The sequence below is a fragment of the Bradysia coprophila genome, chromosome IV, assembly GCF_014529535.1.
Source record: "Bradysia coprophila strain Holo2 chromosome IV, BU_Bcop_v1, whole genome shotgun sequence".
Lineage (NCBI taxonomy): Eukaryota > Metazoa > Arthropoda > Insecta > Diptera > Sciaridae > Bradysia > Bradysia coprophila.
This window is the reverse complement of record NC_050738.1, coordinates 12,355,866-12,377,498: the sequence shown is the minus strand read 5'-3', so window position 1 is coordinate 12,377,498 and position 21,633 is coordinate 12,355,866. Positions and strand designations below refer to the sequence as shown.

At 34.5% G+C, this 21,633-nt stretch overlaps 2 protein-coding genes across 3 annotated transcripts in view; both read right to left on the bottom strand.

Annotated features, from left to right (window-relative positions):
* LOC119066303 overlaps window positions 1-2,119 on the bottom strand; it is a 60,513-nt gene extending 58,394 nt beyond the window's left edge. The window contains exon 1 of one of the 2 annotated variants that reach the window (XM_037168685.1): window positions 1,987-2,119. The gene's annotated coding sequence lies outside the window, so the exon portion shown is untranslated. The other variant, XM_037168686.1, reaches the window with a different exon arrangement.
* An 11,312-nt stretch (window positions 2,120-13,431) lies between these two features.
* On the bottom strand, window positions 13,432-20,019 carry LOC119066045. The gene is made up of 5 exons (XM_037168268.1): window positions 19,824-20,019; window positions 19,136-19,450; window positions 17,785-18,848; window positions 13,744-14,181; window positions 13,432-13,677 (listed from the first exon to the last, which is right to left on the bottom strand). Exons 2-5 carry the CDS (start codon window positions 19,440-19,442, stop codon window positions 13,432-13,434), a joined length of 2,055 nt encoding a protein of 684 aa, XP_037024163.1. The 5' UTR covers window positions 19,443-19,450; window positions 19,824-20,019.
* Window positions 20,020-21,633: the final 1,614 nt, after the last annotated feature.

Sequence of the window (21,633 nt, the reverse complement as noted above, 5' to 3'; positions counted from 1 at the left end):
TTCCCAATATCGAGAAGTGTGTGTATTATGGTTGACGATCTGATTGGGTATATTTATCAATTTCAACATTTCAAAGATTTGTCAGGAAAAAGGCGCGCTTTTATCGAAATTGTAAAATGTATTACACTCTAAAGAGATGTACCGTATTTATATGTGAGCTTCCCATTTCTTTTCTTTATTTCGAATCTTTGCACAGTCAATGCTATACGCTGTCAGTGGGTGGTAGATAAAACCATACCGTGGAACATAAAAATTTTATCGAATTTGAATATGTATGGATGATTTGATTGAGGGTTGAGTGCAGAAGATTAAATTAATCTAATGGAAAATTCACTGAAGAGAATTTTGCCAAGTTAGTAGATTGAGAGCCCGTATGCATTTCAGTCCATCGTAAGGCCTCGGCTTGAAATTTGTGCCACACATACGATAAACATCTAAGTTCTACAAACTTCATTATTATGCGCTAGGAGGACCCTAACGAGAGTGTATATCAGTATAACGTAGAACGTCACAATCGTAGAGAATCCATATTGGTGTCTAAGGGACGTCAATTAGTGCCAAGCGACGAATGAAATTTCAAAGGAAAATATTTATTGAAAAACTTGTCGTGCCACATGGTCTGGCGTGTGAAGGCTCGGAATAGGAAGGTCTTTAACAGACCTGAATCTGAAAATCAAATAACTTGACCTGAACTTTACGTGACCTTATTAAAATTAGACCTGACCTGGCCTGTTTCAGCATTAAACTGAAATGATCTGCATATTCATTTTGTAAGTTGTAATAATAATTTGTAAAACAGGTCAGGTCAGGATAAATTCAGGTCAGGTGAGGTTTCCGATTTTTAGGCTCAGGTCAAATCAGGTCAGGTCAAAATCTATAAGTTTAGGTTGAAGCACGTTCAGGTCGAATCAGGTTCAGGTCTTAACAGGTTACAGGTTATTCAATTCAGGCTTTAGGTTGACCTGACCTGTTCCGAGATTTAATTCAAACTTTCATTAGACCATTGGCTTTATTTCGACACCAGTTTGGATATGTAATGGTCGAGATACCGCAGCTCCGTGAGAGATTGATGTGTATGTGGGCTTTCAGTCTATAGGGTAACCATAAGTTATTTATTATGTTTCAATTGACACATACATTGCATCTATTTAATTGGTTGTTTAACTGGATTCACATGGTTGTGATAGAAAAAGAAAATAATTTAAAAACGAAAATCCACCACATACGGATGGTATCAATAATGTTTGCCTAACATGTTCTACATAATAAACTTGTTCTTTCCATTTTCGTTTGAATCATATCCTTCACGTTTTGCGGATATAAAACTATAAATAAAAATGTTTCTGTGTATGTAAAGTGCATTGTCATGTCTTTGAGATTTGCATGAAATGTCTTCATTTATCATCATTATACTGTTTGAGAGGGTTGAAGAATGATCTTAGACCGTAAAGTATTTTTACTTGTAGACTTTTATATGACTTTTCTATATTTAACCGACTTCTTGAGATTTTTAAGGAGAACATTTTCAAATGAACTTATTTTTATATGTTTTGCAAAGTTACTGCATTTGGAGCGTAATTACGTACATCTTTTTATCATTATTGCTGTGCTGGATTGAATAACGGATAAATGAATATAATTTGCTGATGTGTTAGAGTGTTTGATTGAATTCAATTATTATATAAATTCAGTTTTTTTATATGTCACTGCGTTATTGGAGTGCGTTGGTCCCGTCCTTTATCTGTTATATTTTAACTAGCATAGGTCTAGTGTAATGAGCCGCATCCCATTGCAGAAAAATTGAAATTTGTATTAGTAATGAGCAAGTTGTAAATTCACACTTTTAACTTGTTGGGGTCGTAAGGTCTTAAGCGGAACTTATATTTCTCGCACTTTTTCTTGCACTTAAATTTCAGTTTTTAGGAACTTAGTTCACAAAATCATTTTTATTCACTTATAGAATCTTCATTTCCATGTCACATTCACTGATAGCGTGTATGGTGCTCAGAATTTTCACTCTTCAATGTCACTTTCACAATGCGACTCATTATTATTGCCACAGTTTATAAAAGACATTATCTATTTGAGGAGCGCGTGTGCCAATTAAACAAGTTATTCTCTTGCACTGAATTCAAATTTATTTTATTTTGAATCTTACTGTAATTAATGAATTGTTGTTTTTAAATGTTAGCATGTGATAGTGAATGACCCATCTTTGGACGATTAAATTTTTTATTATATTCGAATGCTCGTATTTATATGCACAACTGTAACACAACAGTTTGTCGATGTTAATCGTTAATATTGTAAATTGGTAGATGTCTCAGAAGATGTGTGTATTATGTTATGAATGGGTGAATGTTTTTAATTTAGTTATTTTGTGTTTAAGTAGATTGATGGAGACGAGTCTGAATCATATCTCTGTCTATTCGATTTTTAATGATTTCCGGGTTTGAATCTTTTTCGTTCGGTATGCTGTCGTAATTTGCATACAAAACTGTTTCGAAAAATAGAACAAAGTACCTTGGCCCAGAGTCAAAAAATGTTTAGAAAATACAAAAACCATCCCCAACCATCCATGAATTTTTTCGTGTTTAGTATCAATCAAAAGGTAATTTCAGTGTTCAGCTTTCAGCTTTCAAACTAACTGCGTGTTGCTATGCTTCGACTTCTCTTTGGACGTTTTTCGCGGTTCAAAATCAGTGGTTTAACATCCAAAAGTTATGCTTCAAGTCGCTAGTAGCTTTCAAATATGACGATATTCGTCACTTAAACTGGGCTGAATGTAAAATGTTTGGATGTTAAACCACTGACTTTGAACGGCCATAGAAGTCCACAGGGAAGCCAAAGCATATCAAGATGTGGATCGTTTGAAAATTACCTTTTTGATTGATACTAAACACGATAAAATTCATGGAAGGTCTAAAAATGGAGATGGTTTTCGTATTTTTGAAATATCTTTGATTTAAAGCTAGTGCAGGTGCCACGTGAGGGCTATCGGACTTCTTTATACTCTATCTTATACTCCCATCTATTTTGTACTTCCATCTATTTCTTACTCTACAAAAAAAGAATCACGAAAAACGGTTGATTTTCCCCTGACGCGGTTGTTTCGGATTTTTTTAATATTGCGTCATAACTATTGAAGTAGCAGATTTTGTGTCAAGCACTAGACAATACTTGAAATAAAATTTCATGATGATCAAACACAAAGATAATTATTATGAAAGCGTATCATCTAACTTAGATGCGTGGTGGTAAAAGACGAAAAGTGACAAATCAAGATCCTAACAACTGGAATAAAAGTAAAACACAAAACAAACTTCATGCTTCATTTAATCTCATTTATGTATGTGAAGCTTGTTTTTATCTATATTTTGATTATTTTATTAAGAAAATCGGTTTATTTCGCACAGGTGACTGATGAGGCTCGTTCAAAGGATTTATTCGAATGGAAAATCAATAATCATATAAAAGCGAAAATATTTGAAAATTGCTGGGCGAATTATGAATAATTTCCAAACAAAAGAGTGAAAAACATTTGACACAATAAATAAACGCCTTCCGACAAAGTCACAATTTACAAAATAAACAAAATAATATCGAAACTGTACACATCGATGGTATATAAATTGCGCTTTTTCTGAAATATAAAAAAAAGTAAAATAAAAAATGCTAAACATTGTAACACCTTGTTTAATCAATTGAACTGGTTTTATTTACTTATCGCATAAACACAGTTCGTTTTGCTGCTGTAAATTTTTTTTATTTTTTTATTTCTATTTCGTTATATTTAACAAAATCCTTTGATTTTCCCGTCGTTTTTTTCCTTCTTTTTTTCGGAAAAATTGTATTTTTCCACTCTCTATGTGTATCATCAGGGAATATTTTCAATTCGAAAATATTTGCATAAAAAATTTGTTAATGCAGACAAAAAGTATTCTGGCACTGAAAATGTTAACATTTTTTTATTGATTTAGAAATTGGAAATGTACGATTAACATATCGAGGCCGTGTTTTAAATCTCATTTGTGGGATATTTTAATATTGATCTTCGAAACGCGGGCACTTATTTAAGCATATTTAGACATACCATGAGTTTTTAACCATCGCTAGTCATGGACATTTATGGAGCTGAGATAGTGTAAGACCAATTGAAATTTCTGTGGGACGAAGTGTGTTGGCAACTCTTCTTTCATCAGTGTAGTGTCTCTCCGTATAGTGCATCGTCTCCAACAACATTTGTTTGTCAACGATACCAACCCATAAAACAGAATAAACATTTTCGCAATACAGTTTACGATTTAAAGGGAACGCGGTCACTCAATTCGTATGTACTGCGGCGATTATAACTTGCCACACAACTTGAAAACACTGTAAAAATATTTTCATGTAAAATATAGTCTTTCTGCAGCTGACCACTATGATCAGTTCTGCTTGAAATGCGTTGGTTTCGTCTAAGTAACTGTAAACACGAATTATCACTGACCGAACGAACACGATTTCATCCACAGAAATCGTATTTCATATAAATATTGATGAAGTTATGTCTCTATGGATGAATGTTGACAGTAATTTAACAATTCGAATGGCCTTGGAACAGACCTATACAAGTAAATAAATTTGGTGTAAGAAGAGCAAGACTTTTTCATACATACGAGTCTATTAAATGGGATTAAGCTAACAGATTAGTTATACCTTGATCTGAAGCTGAAATTCAAGTGGTTCTGAAAATATCTGAATCTGAACTTACCTGAAATCTGAAACCTAGAAAAAAATTCTAGATATACCTGATATCTGACTTGATTTATCTGAATTTTATTGGTTTTCAAATTTCAGATAAATTCAGGTCTTGATGGAAACATTTTCATTGTAATTTTGGTAGTGTAGAGAAGCATGCCGTAATTTATGTTCAGTTCTAATCAGATTCAGGTAGTCTGAGTTTTAGGTTTCAGGACGATCTGATATGTTCTGAGCTTTATATTGGATCATGGGTACAGTACCGCTGGGTCCTTTTTTCTTAAATTTTCTTCTAAGTGTGTTACCTTCCTGATCTGATCTGTCTAATTGCCATTCATCTCTATCAACATAATTTATGTAATTTTCTCCTAATTGTAGTTAATTGTCTCCATCATCTTCTCATTCAAGGTTTCTGTTCTATATATAGTATTTAGGCAAATTTCCATAAGTTCGACTAATGGGACAATTTATATAGCAGCAAATATAATGAACTATTGGAACGGGTGAAATATAAAAAATCTATTTATTACACGCTTTAAATTAAAATCAAATTTGAATTTAATGCGTTAATCAATGAATAAAAGCGATGGAATCAGTGATAAAATAATAAAAATGAAATATATGCAATTTCTCGGTTGTTTTGTTGCTGTTCAAGTGATGTGGTCAGGTCATTTATTCAAATTTCATTGCAAATATAAATTGAAAAAATAATCAATTGTTGCGATGAATAAATTTTTTGAAACAAATACTATTAACAAAAAAAGTAGCATCACAAGGAGCTCCCGTTCGATACAATCATTGTTCAATTAAATGCTCATCAACCACGAAGTAATGCTGATGATGACGGATAGAGGTCGTTGACTACGTAATTTGTTATATAATTATATAAGTCATCTGTGGGAAAATTTGTCTAACTTTGAGCCGAAGGCGTAGGATATAATAGTCCCTCTCAAAGATAAGCAAATTTTCCCATAGATGAGTAATAGTTATTTATGTCTCGAGTGATAAAACCTTTTTTAAAGTGTTTCAAAGTGTGTCTCAGCCAACAACTTCAGAAAGATCTGGTATACAGATTTCATCAACAATGTGTACACAGTTTGTAGGTAATAACACTAAATTAAATGATAGATCAATGGTTTGACAGTTCTGTCAATTTAACATAAATTCATATACGAAAATAGTTATTTATTCATAGAGGGGAAGAAAAGTTTGAAATTTCATTTTGACTGTCTTGATTGTGACCAGAGTGAAGCGAGGGCCACAAGTCATCTGAGAAAATGAAATTTCTTACTTCTGTCCCGGGGTTAACACAAAGTTTTTCACCACATAGACTTCTAAAAGTTTTAGCTGAGGTGAGAAAATGACCATTTTCTCGCCTGCGTTGTGAAAAATATATTGTAACCAACTGTTTATGTAAGCGATATACTGTAATATGCTCGAATATATCAAGTAACGGAGAAAGACTGGAATTGGTCCAAGATATATGAGATTGAGATACAAAACCAGCAAATCTCAATTTTACACGTTTTTTCTTTCTTTCAGCTGTTTGGCTATTGTTCTAACGGCAAAACAGCTGAAAAATATGAAACGAGTGAACGTTTAAAATTGAGATTTGGTGACCGTATATTTGGGCTTCATGAATTCCCTTATTGTAGGGTATAGGGTCACGATATGTTGGTTAACTCAACCTGTGGCCTCGGTAGCCACAGATTTAGTGAAAATTCATAATTTCGTCTTATCTAAGATAATTGCCTCTCAACTTTATTTTTAATTCAAAACATTGGTATTCGGGGTCAAATACTGATAACAGGGATTATTGATGTTCACTAATGCATAAATTAGATGAATGTGTACGCAGCCATACTATCTACTTTCACCTACGTGAAGTTTACAACATAACATAAATTAATCAACTTAACATTGTTATCTATAAATACTAGACGATACTCAACCGAGAAGTCAATGTTTTCTTTCGCTATACTAAAATCATAATAACAATAAATTATGATACGATAATTGATGAGTCGATTGGTGTATTTCAGAGCCAATTATTCTGTTATAAAATCGGGCACACCACTCAATGTGTCTATCAGTCGATATGAAATTGATTTAACATTAGATTATGACAGGTTCAAGTAATTAACCTTCATACAAAAGTAGATCATTCAGTCCTATATCCACCCATAATGCATTTCAAAATCACTGCACGGAAATTAAGCCCAGCTACAGTTCGTTGTAATTGTCCAAAATTGAATTAAAGTGTTACCGTATATAAATGACACCTTAATTGGAACAGTGACACACACCATACCATGTCATAGAACGTAGAACTTTACCCATATAATTAAGAGATAATTATTTAAACGGGAACTTATAAACAACATGTCTGCACGCAACGTGTGCTCTCTATTCGAACATTATATCAAAGCATTGTGTAAAAATTTCTACACTAAGATCAGGGGTTGGTAAACTATGTAACGTATTTGTGTAGTATTAGAGTCATAGTACATGCACACTTTCACTCCGATGAAACTATACAGCAATACCTTCAGAAATGTGGACTGTGTTGAATATGTGAACTGATTTAACGGCATGCTTCCCAACCATAACCTTACATATATCACTCTCACCACGTATACATTGAGGGTAATATTTTTTTTTCTTTTAACACCACTAATGAAATATGCAGGCAATTTTGTTGAAGGGTAAAGTGATTTCGCTAATTTATTAGCGGCTTGATCTTAATTGAACATAAGATTAGTATGCAAGGTTTAGTGTCGCGGTTACACAATAATTGTTAATTTGAAATGTTCTTTGTTGGCTTGGCTTGAATTCAAAGCTGCGTTATCCTTTATTATGTCAAGGTGATAATGTCATAGTCGTGATGAAAAGGCGCGATGATAAAATTGATTGGCTTTAATGGGTACCTCATTTGATACATGAAGTGTGATAAAATACAATTTTGTAGGAAGATAGTCCCGTCCCGTCTATTTTCGGCATAAGAGAATTGACAAGAGTAATATCGTTCGAAGATTTATTGAGTAGGGTGAGGATGGGTGCGAATGGGAGCGAGAAAATCCTTTGCACATTTTTAGCTTTTAAATTGAAAAATTCTTTCAACAAAATTTTATTCAATTGGTGGAAGAGAAATTGTTTCTCGTAATTATGTCATTTCGTATTTGAATTTGAAAAAACGGCATGTTCTTCTCTAGAGTATTTTCAAGTAAAATTGGTATATATAGTTGAATTTTTCATGAAATTATATGACTGAAGAGCAAGGCCCATATTAAGGGAATTAAATCTCTTAAATTACCGAAAATTTCGACATTTTATTTGCTCGTAAATATTAAGAAATATCATTTGAAATTAATTGTCTGGGTTGCCGATGATCAAAATCAACTAAAAATCGCTAAAAATGTGCAGGTTGTATCCTTAGAAGTAAATAAGTCAGAAAAGGTTAAAAAGGTAAAAAATTTTAGCGAATTTTCGTAAAATATACACTGCTGAAGATACTTTAGTAGCCAATTTTGCCCTGACCTGAACCTGAAACCGTCGATCTGAAAAGATTCAGCTGCTCAGGCTGCTCATTAAAATTACCTGAACCTGATCTGAGCTGATTTTATTTACGGTGACGTGATATAACCTGACTTGATTTAATGTAAATTTTGATTATAAATTTGAATGGAAAAATTTGAAATAAAAAGTCAGGTAACCTGAAAACCTGCCGGGTCAGGTACGTTCGGGTTATTATTTTTCAGGTCAAATGAGATTTCAGGTTAATTCAGGTAAGGTTAAAATTAAACCAATTCAAGTTCAAGTATCAAAGAGTCGACTTAAGTTTTTTTATTGAAAAACCTTGGAACCTATCCATATCCATAAGTGACATCAAATTTGAGAGGTGTTTCTGGAGAAGAAAGGGGAGGTTACATGTATAGGAACATCGTGGACGATCCAGATCGTTCTTTAGAAGCCAATTTAGTCTCAATTCAACTTTAAGAGTGAATAACAATGAAAGCATAAAGTAGATATGGCCTAATGTCGGCCTAGAACTTGGGTTCCCATTTTTCAATTTTGAAAAAGAGGACATTTAGGCATCAAAAAAGAGGACAAAAAGAGGGCGCCTTGACATTCAAAAAAGAGGACGAAAAGTGAAATTCTGACACGAAATTACAGCAACTGTACATGCTCTTTGTGCAACTATTTTGTATTTTACACCAGTTCATGCTAAAAACAAAAAATTCTATGTACAATATGCATTGAAATCTTCCTGATATTCTTTTGGATTCCTTCTCAGTGATAAGATCCACTCCATATTACCTGAATACAGACTTCGTTTTACCTTATCCTTGCGTGATCTTTGGTATCTCACACAACGCTATGCTGTACTTGTAAAATGACTAACTTATATTTTAATGTATGAAAAAATGTGGTGGTGGTGGTAAAGAATGAGAGCGGAGCGAGCGAAATTTTGTTTGTGATGAAGATTTCGTTGTATTACCGTTCTGAGATTTTATGACAGAGAAGATTATTGGTTAAATCCGTGCAGCGAAAATTTTTCGTTCTTTAGGTATGAGCTGCATCAAATTTACTCAAATAAGAAGAAGACCTGAAAAAAAGAGGACAAAGACGACGTCTTCTTCTTCTTTGTAAAAAAGAAGAACGAGATGAAAAAAGAGGACATGTCCTCTAAAAAGAGGATGAATGGGAACCCTACCTAGAACACTAAAATTTTGAAAACGCATTCGTTCCTCTATTATTTTGACATTAAAATGGAATAAATCTATCACAAACGAGACATTATTTTCAAGCTGAAAGTTTTAAAAGAAGAAGAAACAAATTTATTGCTTATACGAAGACACATTGGTTGTTGTTTGTGATAGGTTATATTCGCGTCTAATACAGTACCTACATCATCTTCATATAATGGATCTTTATTCATAAAATACTTACCAATACTAGCAACTAGCAACAAATTAGAACAGTTCCTATTTACCACACTAAACACATTGAACTGTGGAAAATTGTAAACTTTTGAAATGAGACTGACTGAAATTCAATACAATGATTCTACCATTTTGTAGGTCTACAAAATTTGAATAATTTATGACATTAATGTCTGCTTTTATCTTTAGAGTTAGGTCATTCAAACCTAAAACGTTCATTACATTTTATCAAGGTTAATGGTAAAATGTCATGATAACGTCATTGTTTTTGTGTTATTTTCTCTGTGGCTTCAGTATTATCATGGAAACTATATAATTACGCAATCATTAGATATTTAATAAGAAAACATCAGACAATTATCGGATAATATTTACAGTCAGATTGTAAAATAAAATTGGAGGATTCATTTTAAAAATAGATCCATATCTTATTATTAGACTGATTTGAGTGGTATAGTGGTGTACGCATTCAAATCAGTTAGCGGAAAATGTAAAATTCGTATTAAATCCACTTGATTGATATTTGGGAAAATGGAATTTCCGTTTATTTCTATCTCTTTTTCCATTTTTCCAGTGTAGTTACATCATAATGACAATTTAAGGAAGCTCACTTTCAGAAAAGAATGCATGTCTGTTATCGACAGCGACGACGACAATAATGAAGGAGGAGCAATCCATAAATGAGGGATAAAATGGATGACTAAGATGCATAAGGAAGGGTGAAAATCCCGTTTTACAAACTCAAAATTTACTTTACAGACGACGGGAAAGGAAGGCATTTTAAAAAGCTGCTCGGGTTGTCGTCTCTTCGCATGGAAAGTTGTATAATATACTTGTATGGGACGGTTCATTTGAGGTAATTTCGCATGTAGCCCATGCTCCGTTCTTAAATTTCTTCCCTCCGTAAACACAACGTTTTTCATGTGTGCGACGTGGGCTTTCTCCAGTGGAGAATCTCCACGAAACAATAACATCAATTTGTTACACAATTCTTCAAAACAAAAACAATTTCTATTTTCCACCCTTTCAAAACAAGAGGGGAAAAAATAGACATTTTTGCGACTCAGCTTCATAATGCCTCTGTTGCATAATAGTATGTTACAGCTACATGAAGTATATAACGATACATTTACGTACAAGAGAGCTTGACCGAGTTGTAGTTACATTTCTAGTTATATACTTCATGCAGCTGTTTTGTATTTTATCTACCTTGGTGAAATAATAGCAGTGAAAAAGTGCTATTATTTCGCCGTCGGTAGATAAAATAGCGTATTCACCTCTGTCCAAATGTTTATTGAGACACTTGGGGTTATAACATTCGCCTTCGGCTCATGCAACAACTCCCCAAGTGTCTAAATAAACATGTGGACAGAGGTGAATAATCTACTATTACTTTACACGCGAGAGTGTGCTGGTGCAAACGCCAAGTAATATTCATTCCCTACTAATGTGATGTTCATTCACACCAATACACTCTCGCACTCGACGTTTCATTTAGAAATAACGTAAAACGCCACTGACTAACAATTTGGTAGTTTTCCTGCGGTATCCTGAAGATAATTCTGAAAGGACCTTTCATCTTCTTTATACTCTTGAAACAACAAATTTCAGGTTCCATTTCCTCTAAGTGAATCATTTTTATTTTATTGAGTGTCCTCTCCACTCAACAAAAAGTACTCCGTGAGAGCCGTGAGACACCGAGCTGTCAAATAAACAAAGAAAAAATTGAAAAAAATCAATTTTGTCTCTCACACGGAGTACTTTTCTCGTAAGAGGAAACTAAGCATTAGAATCAATTATTGTTGTGAAAGTAGAGCAAATAAATCGTTTCACACCAGCATCTTACATGGCGCTTAGACGTAGAATAGTTGGCTGGTCTGTTATTCAATTAAGGCATGTAATATCGGATACAAATGTGTTTAAGAATCGAAATGATAAATCAGAATTTGAATGCGAGAGCTGTGCCGGGTTAATTTTCGGACGTTGTGGGGCAATAGACATCCCAATGTTAAGTCAATGAAAATGTTAAATTCATTGTCACCGAATGATCGACTTCATTTGGAACTTCTTATTTTTCTCACGAAAAAGAAATTCAAATGAGCAACATCAGTCAGCTAAACATGAACGGAAGAGCTCCACGTTGAATTGGTTTTTCCATGTGTGCCCGTTCTCAGTGCTATGATTAATGAAAAACCATTGTTTCTTATGCACATACAATGCGTGGTTCGCAGTGTAGCTAAAGAAATTTGATTCCGATTCGGCACCGTCCGTAAAACAATTAAATCAAATAAAGGAATTGATCAAAATGAGGCATAAATCATTTAGTTCATTACATTTATGGGAATTCGAAATGTTATACGTGATTCACGATATGGGTTTACTATACCATACAGGTAGAAATTCTGCAAATATATTACACATTATTCCTAATTGGAAAGCATGAATGCATTTATTAAATGTTTTTAAGTGAATATAATTCAAATTACATTTTATGCTGTTTACACTCATTTTTTACCCCCGAAAAACCACAAATGGAATATTGAACATGAATTATAAATTACGTACGAGCTTTTGCGAAGCAGAAAAACAAATACAAGAATGAGCTTGTGTATAAAACATGCATCTGGATATGTTAAGCACATAATACACATATATTTATATATAACATTCGGGTGATATTCATTCAATACCGATTTAATCACATAATTGTGTTTAATGTTGGTTCAAAATTGTTTCGAATGGAAGTGTACAACGGTGTATACACACCTGATAAATCAATTGACGATTGATTGACACGCATGTTTGCTTCACATTTATTTGATGAATAAAAACTCTTTTGTCACGAACGGGAGACAAACTAGAAACAATTTTTTGGTCATCAGGATATTTATCGAAGCGACCAAATAGGAGATTATGTCCTTGTTGGGAACACTTTTCCCTGCTGAGAACACAAATCGAAATGTAGAGTTACTAATTTAGAATCCATTTCCGGCTGAAATGTTACTCATGTGAAAGACTCACTTTCCGGGGATGCTGAAAAATTAAGTTTTGTGGAAAGGTGTTCAATTTGGACGAAAATTGTGAAGTATCTCTTATTAACATCTTAAATTCATTTAAGGTGAGGCTAAATTTTCAATGGGTGGATATTTTGTCAATAGATGGCGCCGCTGTCATGCTTCTATTTGGCAAATAGATAGCGCCACGAGTTTATTCTAAACAAATCGCGAAAATTTGAATTGACAAGAATGGTCAGTTATCTTTGCGTTGCAACAAAGCAATATTTTCGTGAAACAACCCTACGGAATAAAAAATATTTTCAGATATTTCTTCTTTGGAACCAACGTTGATCGGAAAAGTTCCATATAGTTAGTACAGATATTACGAGACAAGTACGACAGACTATTCGTTTTGCGATAGATTGAACTTTCCTAGTCTTATTTATCTAACAACATGCAGCTCAGACAAAAAACGTTTCATGGTCGAATGTTTTTCTTGCGAAAGATTGAAGTTTTCTGGTCATATTTTATGCTGGGTACAAGAAAGGCAAATTCAAGTTTATTTTCTCTTTACTGACATACACTCAATTACTCAATCTTGTAACAAGTTACCAAAATAACCCAACAGTAGCAATGGTAAAGATGTACCAATATTCGAGCTCAAAACTTCATAACACAACACTCAAAACAACACGAATACGTTTTGAAATTTTGCCTCGAATATTGGCTCAACCCCCCTTCTCACTGTTGGTTTATTTTGGTACTGTTGAAGGTCCAGCTTTTTGAACAATTTTATATGCCCGCTTGTTCTTCGTAGCGAGGCGGTAGTTGAACATCTTTTTCTTATAAAGAAATTTTTTTGACAACAGCTTCAAGTACTTTTTCTTGACCATCACTTTGGCCAAAATGTTTACGTTGGCATTGCGCCCCTCGATTGCCACATCGGATAAGTTTTTCTTTTGCCCTTCAATTTTCAAGTTTGATTTCAAGAATTCGACCTGAAAATACGAGAAACCAACTGTAATATTGTCCCCATACCACTCAACGAAAAATCGTATGCTTACCAGTTCGTCCACGCTCAAGTCCACTGCCGCTGTACAATCTATCTGGAAGCGAAACCGAATAAAGTTTTTCGATTTACGAGATTTTGATTTTATCGAAGCGGTTGAAGGTGAGCCAGCAGATTGTTGAACCGTTGTCAATGTTGTGGCGCACGGTGGAAAGCGATTCGATGAGACAGAAACCGGAATGCTTTTCGTGTCTGAAACAAATACCGGATCGCTTTTCTTCATGGAGGTATCTGACTGGGCACTTTTCGGAGTCTTCGGAGAAACTGCGGCATGTGGATGAGCGCATTTCGATGCCGAGACAGACGTTGGAACAGTATTTGATGTTGAGACAGTCGATGGATCACTTTCTTGTGTACTTGATGGTATTGTATCCAAAAATCGAATTCGTTTTGTTGCGCGGATCGGATTGCGTCTAACAGTTATTTTTCGTTCCTATCACGTTTGAAGAATTTTTTATTTTTGGTTTATTTAGAGAGAACAGAAAAAGTTACCATTTTCTCGAATACCGAAAATTACAATGAACAGACAACTCTGATATACAAAATGTTTACTCTGTTTCAGAGACTACTCTTTTCCTACTAAATTTTTTCGATATAGCTATGGTAGAGTGGTTTTCAAGTAAGATTTGTAAGTCAAACTCACACCTCGACATCCAAACTGCCAGTAATTTTATGGGTCAGATTTCTTATTTGACATATTTTTGCCACTTTTCGAGTGATATTAGTTATTTCAGACTGCAAGGTTGAGTTGGCAGTACGCATTCAGTTCAAAAAATAGTTATCTACGTATTTGTGGTGGACGGTGGAACGAAGTGCCTAAAAATCAACGGTCCACAACAGATACGTACGCAGATTTTCATGCTGAGAGATAATTACAAGAAAAATTCTGTAGTTTTATCCCAAAGCATGAAAACGTTATTATCACAGATTTGCATACAACGGTTTTCTTAAAAAATACACGTCACGTCCGACGGTTGAGAAAAAAACCCTTACTAGTGAAGCAATGAGGTTTTTTCCTAACAAATGAAAACCTTTTACCTCGCGCGTAAAGTAAAATAAATCTCTCGGGTAATTTTAGTCATCTGGATACGAGATATCGCTTTACTTCACTCATATAGTAATCAACTATCAGTCGCAAAGAGATAAAAGGTTTGTTCCTCTTTCAAAAGTATCAATACTATGTGAATGGATTGGTATCGCACAGAACGTACTGTGGTTTACTCACCGTTTACGCTATCACAACGGAAAGAGAGAACAGTTGTCATTGTTATTTTGAAAACGGCGATCAAAACGGAGTGACTACGAATCGGCCTTTAAATTATAATTACTTAGAAAATAGCTAAAAGGGGCTCGCTCTCTTTATTTCTCTCCTTGGTCTTGCATCTTTGTGTAACATTACACTTGTAATGTCACCGAAAAAGTAATATCAAAATACAAATACAGAGTCAGCTTTACGAAGGCAAGAACTTTTGTAGTCTGTAAGTCGATAAATTTAGAGGTTTCCTTTATCGGTAGTGATGGCTAACTACATGAGTATATCTTTTGAAATATAACTAAAATGAATTTAAATGTAGAACCATTATGACTTTGTCAGAATCATTCGATTCTAACTGACTTACAACACTTGTATGTAAGTCAACTATTTTTCAAGTTTAGTCACACTGATTGTTGAAATTGTTGAATTGAGTAAGAAACTGTGTGTAGTCTTAGTTTATCTTTGGAATGTTTTACACTGGGACTGGAATCGCTTTTAGTGCCAATGTTCAATAAAAAACGAAATTGTTTGCTTCAGCTTCAACAGTAAACACGTACTTTGACAACACGATCGACAACAATTTCATCCGTAGCAACATTAACCTACACGATTCTTATACAAAATTCTGATGAAGAAAAAACAAAAATTGGTCCGAAAGGCAATTTTGAAATTTGTTCGAATATTATGAGGAATCCATGTTATTGTAAAATCGCTGCGTTTACGGTTAACTGCAACATTATGTGTATTACGTAAAATTATGTATGCTTTGAAAATAAAACTACCGATGCAAGTCATTGTAAATACGGAACAATCTTTGGGTTTTGACAATTACAAGAAGATTTCAGATTGATAAATTTGTTCAGAGGCAGCCTTCCCGTTACAATCATCCTCAGTTAGTATAGAAAATCCACTACACTATCACATACGAGAGACAGTAGTATGAGATGTCTGGGAACATTCTTCAAAAATGTTCAATTTAAAACGAAGATGTAAGTCTATCCCTGCCAATTTTCTAGTTCGACATTTGCATCGGCTTGTAATTGTCTAGGCTGTATTCTTACGGGTCCTTCGTAAAGCTGACCCTTTAAAATAATGAACGCGAAAGAATAGAAAAGTTCAATCTTTCGCAAGAAGATTAGAAAAGTTCTACCCTTCGTAATTCAAACTCTGTCACTTATACGAATTAAAGTGTATACTATATAAATTGGTAATGGGAGATTCTTGTGAATTATAGAAAATATATTTTGTAAATTGTACACTGGGTTAAACATTATAAAAGATTTATTTATTTTTTGAACGTTTCCCAATGTTATTGTTCTCAATGAAACATTAGGGTTTCAGTCAGGCAACTTTTACGCTGACGTTTACGTTTACTATTTAACAGCTCTCTTTGAGTAACACTCTAACTCTAATTCTTTTTAAATCGAGAAGACAACACTAAATAGTTGTAGCTATTGATTTACACTACGTTATGAACAGTCACTCCGCATTGAATATGGTAGCTTCATAATATGTAAATTTGTTTATATGGCTCAGTGTGGTAAGACTAACATTATGCATCAGCTCGGAGAGGGAGTTGGGTTTATATTTGCATCGACACATAAAAAGTGATATGCACCTATGTCCAAATGTTTATTTTGACGAGTTGGATTATGATCCGCGCCTTCGGCTTAGGATAACAATCACCAGCACAGCAAAATAAACATTTAGACACATGTGCATAATATTTATTATCCACAAACAATGCCTCTGTACTGCATAATGTTTGCTGTGAGCCTCGACACATTTTACATTGAGTCAAATACATAGTACGTGAGATTCTGTTCTTATTCAACTCTACCACACACTAACCGGGCTATGTTTAGTCCAGAAAAATTTAATTTTACACATAAAAACTAAAAAAGCCCAATGGGCGATGCTCGGTAGGCCAGTATGGCTATGCCGGACCTGACCACGATGACCGATAATAATTAATTTTTTGATAAATTCGATTCCGAGTATTTTTGATGTTAATGTGTTGTTTATCGTACGTTTAATGAATAGCGTCATTACAATCAACCGTAACACTCCGTTGTGAACAGTCATTGAGCGAGCATTTGATACGATAGATTCAGCATTCTGTTTTTTCAAGCCGAGTCTATGCGAGCAAATTATTTGATTTAAATTTGTTATATCAACTGTAATCAGCGATGCAGTACCTGTTTATGTTTTCAGTTTTAGTTTTGCAAACAGATGTCTACAATAAAGTGTCAGTTTTACGAAGGTATGCACTTTTGTAGTCTTCTACACAGTACAGTACCAGTTTTAAAGGCTCAAGTCAGGCCAAAAAATAATATCCAATTTTTGAAAAACTATCGAAATACTTGCTTTTGCTTCTAAACAGTGAACGTAGCACATATTCATGCAATTAAAAAGTAATTAGCAATTTGGCATCTCTTTAGATTTTTGGTACCAGACACATTGCAGCGCATTCATTAAGATGTAAGACTGTGTAGGTTGAAGTAGTGCAACATCGTTTTCTCGCTCTACTTACACTTACAGATAGAGAGAGAGAAAGAAGTTTGTATGACAGTGTTAGATGAACAATTTTGTATTCAAAATAGCGCAAGCGTACCAATCCTCCGACAAGGATGAGTCGTTGGACACTTATTGTTCTCTATAACTATAACTGTCCGATGACTCCTATTTGTCGGAGGGTCGGTACTCTTATCCTACACACGCATGAAAAATGTCTACAAGTGAGCAACAATATTATAAAACAGTCACCGAAAACGTTCACACGAATATTTTATTTTTTTCATCATAATCGCGAAGTTCCATAAATCTACTACTTCGAGGATCAACCAATTCCTTCAGCATAGCTTCATTGAAAAAGTACAACAGTTCGGGTTCCATTTTTATCTTCCAATACTCATCATCTCGATCAATTTTTTCAATTTTAAATTCAGATGGCCCCAGGTACACCATCAAGTAAGCAAATTGCTTACCAGATACGTGTAATTGTCCTTGAATTTGCATGTACCAGTGACTATCAACATTCACAGTGATTGTATCTGATGCTTTCGATTTCGACCAAAACGGAATTTTTTTTTTATTAATAGCTTCACAGATAGTGCTCTTGAATGCGTTTCGAGGACATTTTATGACAAGAATACCATGACGTCCAATGAGTCTATACGGAGAAGCCCCCAGAAAGCTATATTTTTCGTCTATAAAAATACCACATAATTCAATGGGTTCATTTTTGTACAGATCAGAAAATATTTTTAGGGCTTCTGATTGGTGCAATCGTTGATGGTTTTGATCGGCTGTGTTTGTGTATAACGCGTTGTGATACAAAATATCCTCTACTATCTTTTTGTAACTCTTCCTGCTTCTGGAATGCAATATTCGGCTGAAATACGATGAAGTAAGCAAATCTTGCTTGATTTGACAATATTTTACGCTGTATTTTTGTTGCTGGGTCTCGATCAGTATGTTGTGCCGATTATGTCTATCCTCGTTGAGTCTATTTAGGAATCGTTGCTTTGCAATCTCAAATTGTTCAGGAGTTAAGTCTACATCTTCGTGACCTATACCACCGCTAGCATAACTTCTTTTTTTGTTTGTTTTTGATTTGGGCTCTTCCACTCTGCGCCTTTTGTTGTTTTCCTCGTTGTGGATCGTATTCATTTTAACTTTTCTTTTTCTGCTATTTTCCATTTTCACAGTTTCGGGTAGGGCTTTACCATATTTGAATTTTTGAAATGTTGAAATGCCGTGGTAGCCCGAATTCAAATGCACGGATGCCATCGCAGTTCTTGACTTGTACGATCCAGCCAAAACATTGTTGACACGTTTACCACCTAAGATGTGAAATGGGTGTTTATAAGGTCACGAACCATAAAAAGTCGTATATTTATATGGATAAATATGAAGTATACGCGAATGCAACATATTGAAAACAAAAAATGGATTAGTAAAAAGCGGGCGTTCGTTAAGATTGATCAGGAAATAAATTTCCAAGAAGACAAATAACCCGACATTTCTGCGGTTAGATATCTACATGATATGTATAAGAAGCAGTCTTAATGAAGCTCTTCATTCAGGCCTAATCAACTTTTCAACGACAGATTTTCAAAACGAGCTTTACCTAAATGCTTAGCGATTATGCTGTTAAATCCTTCCACCACATTTGTGTCGTATCCAGCAAGTAAACTCTTTGCCTTATTTGCAAAATAATGTTGACACAAACCAAGTATCTCGTATAACAATCCCTCGCTTTTCAATAAAGTGAGATTATCTCGTGCTTCAGGCGATGTAGTTTTTGTACAAAAGTATTCAGAACATTCGTCATGAACTCCCAAGCAGTGGAGGGGGGCATTCATACAATCTTTTTCAAGATTTTTACATTTCTCACCAAGGCTTATATCTGCAGCATTCCAGTGTTTGGCTGCCATTCGTACACCTTTACCTATGTCTAAGCCTATGAAATGAATGTTGATTTGTTCGTATGCTTATAGTTTAGACTATGCTAAATTGAAAGTGTGCTTCAATTTGTGTGGCAAAACATCCAATAACTAGCCACCAGTGAAAGAGAAAACAGATACGACTGTAAACTTGACTTGAGACTAGTCATGGCCCATGCTGCATGGGCTCATAATAAAAATAAATAGGCTCATAATTGGATTTTTTATCCCACAATTTGATGATGAGATTGCGTTTTTACTTACAATTATAAGTTGACGTACATATTGGAGTATAACTGCTAAGTTGTACATCAACGTGTAAGTAAAAATTGCGATCTAGCTATTTAGATTACTTATGCTCACTAGAATTACCGATTTTGTCACTTATAAGTTTTCGGCTGTTCGGCTTGAATTTCTTGCTGTTCTCTAAAGCGACGAACTTTTTATACCAGTTCTTGTGCAAATGAGTTGTGCAATCAAGCCTATCGATGTACACCGTTGGGTCCTGATACAACCTAAGGTCTCTCAGAGTTTTGTATGTAGACGAATCGCCATCCCCAATGAATTTATGAAAACGGGCGCCCTTTTGAGCACAGTCCTTAAAACCCTCTACGATAATTGCATTTTCCATCGCAGTCGATGGACCAGTCCAATTGGCATTGCACTCGTGTTTCGTCACGGGTGAACATTTTGAAGCAGCAATTTTACATGTGTTGGCAATATTTGTTTTTGACATCGGAGAAAAGTACTTTATTCGTTTTTTACACCAACTATAGCAGCACAACCAGCAATGAAGAAAAATTGTTGCCAAAAGATCGCTTTGGCCAGCTGCCGTCAACTTTCACAGCTATCAACGCATTTCCTGATGTATCAACTTCATTGCATCCCTTTGCCAGACGAATTTCTTCCCGCTAGAGATTTTGATTCTAATTGTTTAGCCAGTTTCCACCAATCTTTTTGTAATACTTTTTCAACATTGTAAAATGTTTGATAACTCATGCAGGGTAACATTGAAATGTGTGAGGAATTCTTGGAGTGATAGTACCAAGTCCAATCGATATTATTCTGTTACAGCTGCTTCATTGTTGTTGGCTATATTTTATCTTTGGGACATGAGTCAATCTGTTTTCTTTGGAGACAGGATGAGCATACAAAGTGAAACTTAGATATTAGCGCTCTTCTTGTTTCCTTTTGAAAAGCAATGTCACCACCACACTTCTTGCATTTTATTTGAAAAAATTTGTGCATTCGTGTAAGAACGTACTGAATGTCAACTATCCGGCGGCTACTCTCCTGAATCTGAAGATATTAGGAAGAATTCTGTTTAATTGCTGTTTTTCGGATGTGCGAATGAGACAACTGTGTTTACATTAAAAATCTACCGAAGAAAGTACTTATTTCTATCATACTACGAAATAACTATCATTTGTCGACACTACTTTAGCTTGCAGTCTGCAATGATGTGAAGTTCCAAATCAAATGAACAAGTGCAAAAGAGAGATTTAGAAGTCATTCAATTCGATTTGATGTGACTTTAAAATTTACAATTTTTCCTGAAATTCTTTCGAATGAGTCACAAACAACGTATCACTTCGTTGTTGCGTGCACAAATCACCGTTCGCTACCTTACTCTCTTTTTCTATTGTTGCAGTGCAAACAGTGAACAAACGAAGTGAAGCGCGTTTCATGAAAACCACTTTCACATAATTATCAAACTAATTGTCAAGGCAAAAAAGGGTGGGTCACCATAGGTTTAACTCACAAATCCATATGTAAAATTTATTTTCAAGTTCTATTGAAACTGAACCGTAAGCCCGCATTGTCATTTTACACAAATGATTGTAAACCATGGTCAAAATTAATAAAATCTACTCCTAAGTCGGTCTACTATTACTATCCTACTGCTCTGTTTTCTTTAGAAGAAGTTCTAAACTTTAATGTATAACTTTGTATAAAGAGAATATAACCGAGACTTCCCCGTCGTTAACAAATTGTGGATTGTCAGGTCAGGTGAGGTCAGGTCAGGTGCGTCAGGTTTCATAAAATAAAAGTGAAAAGTGAATTACAAATTGATAAACATAAAAAGTAACGTCCTCGAGTATAGATTAATTCTAGTGTGTGCTCCCTTTACGGTTTGTGTTATTAATTGATCCTAATTAATATTTACGTAAACGAAATGGTT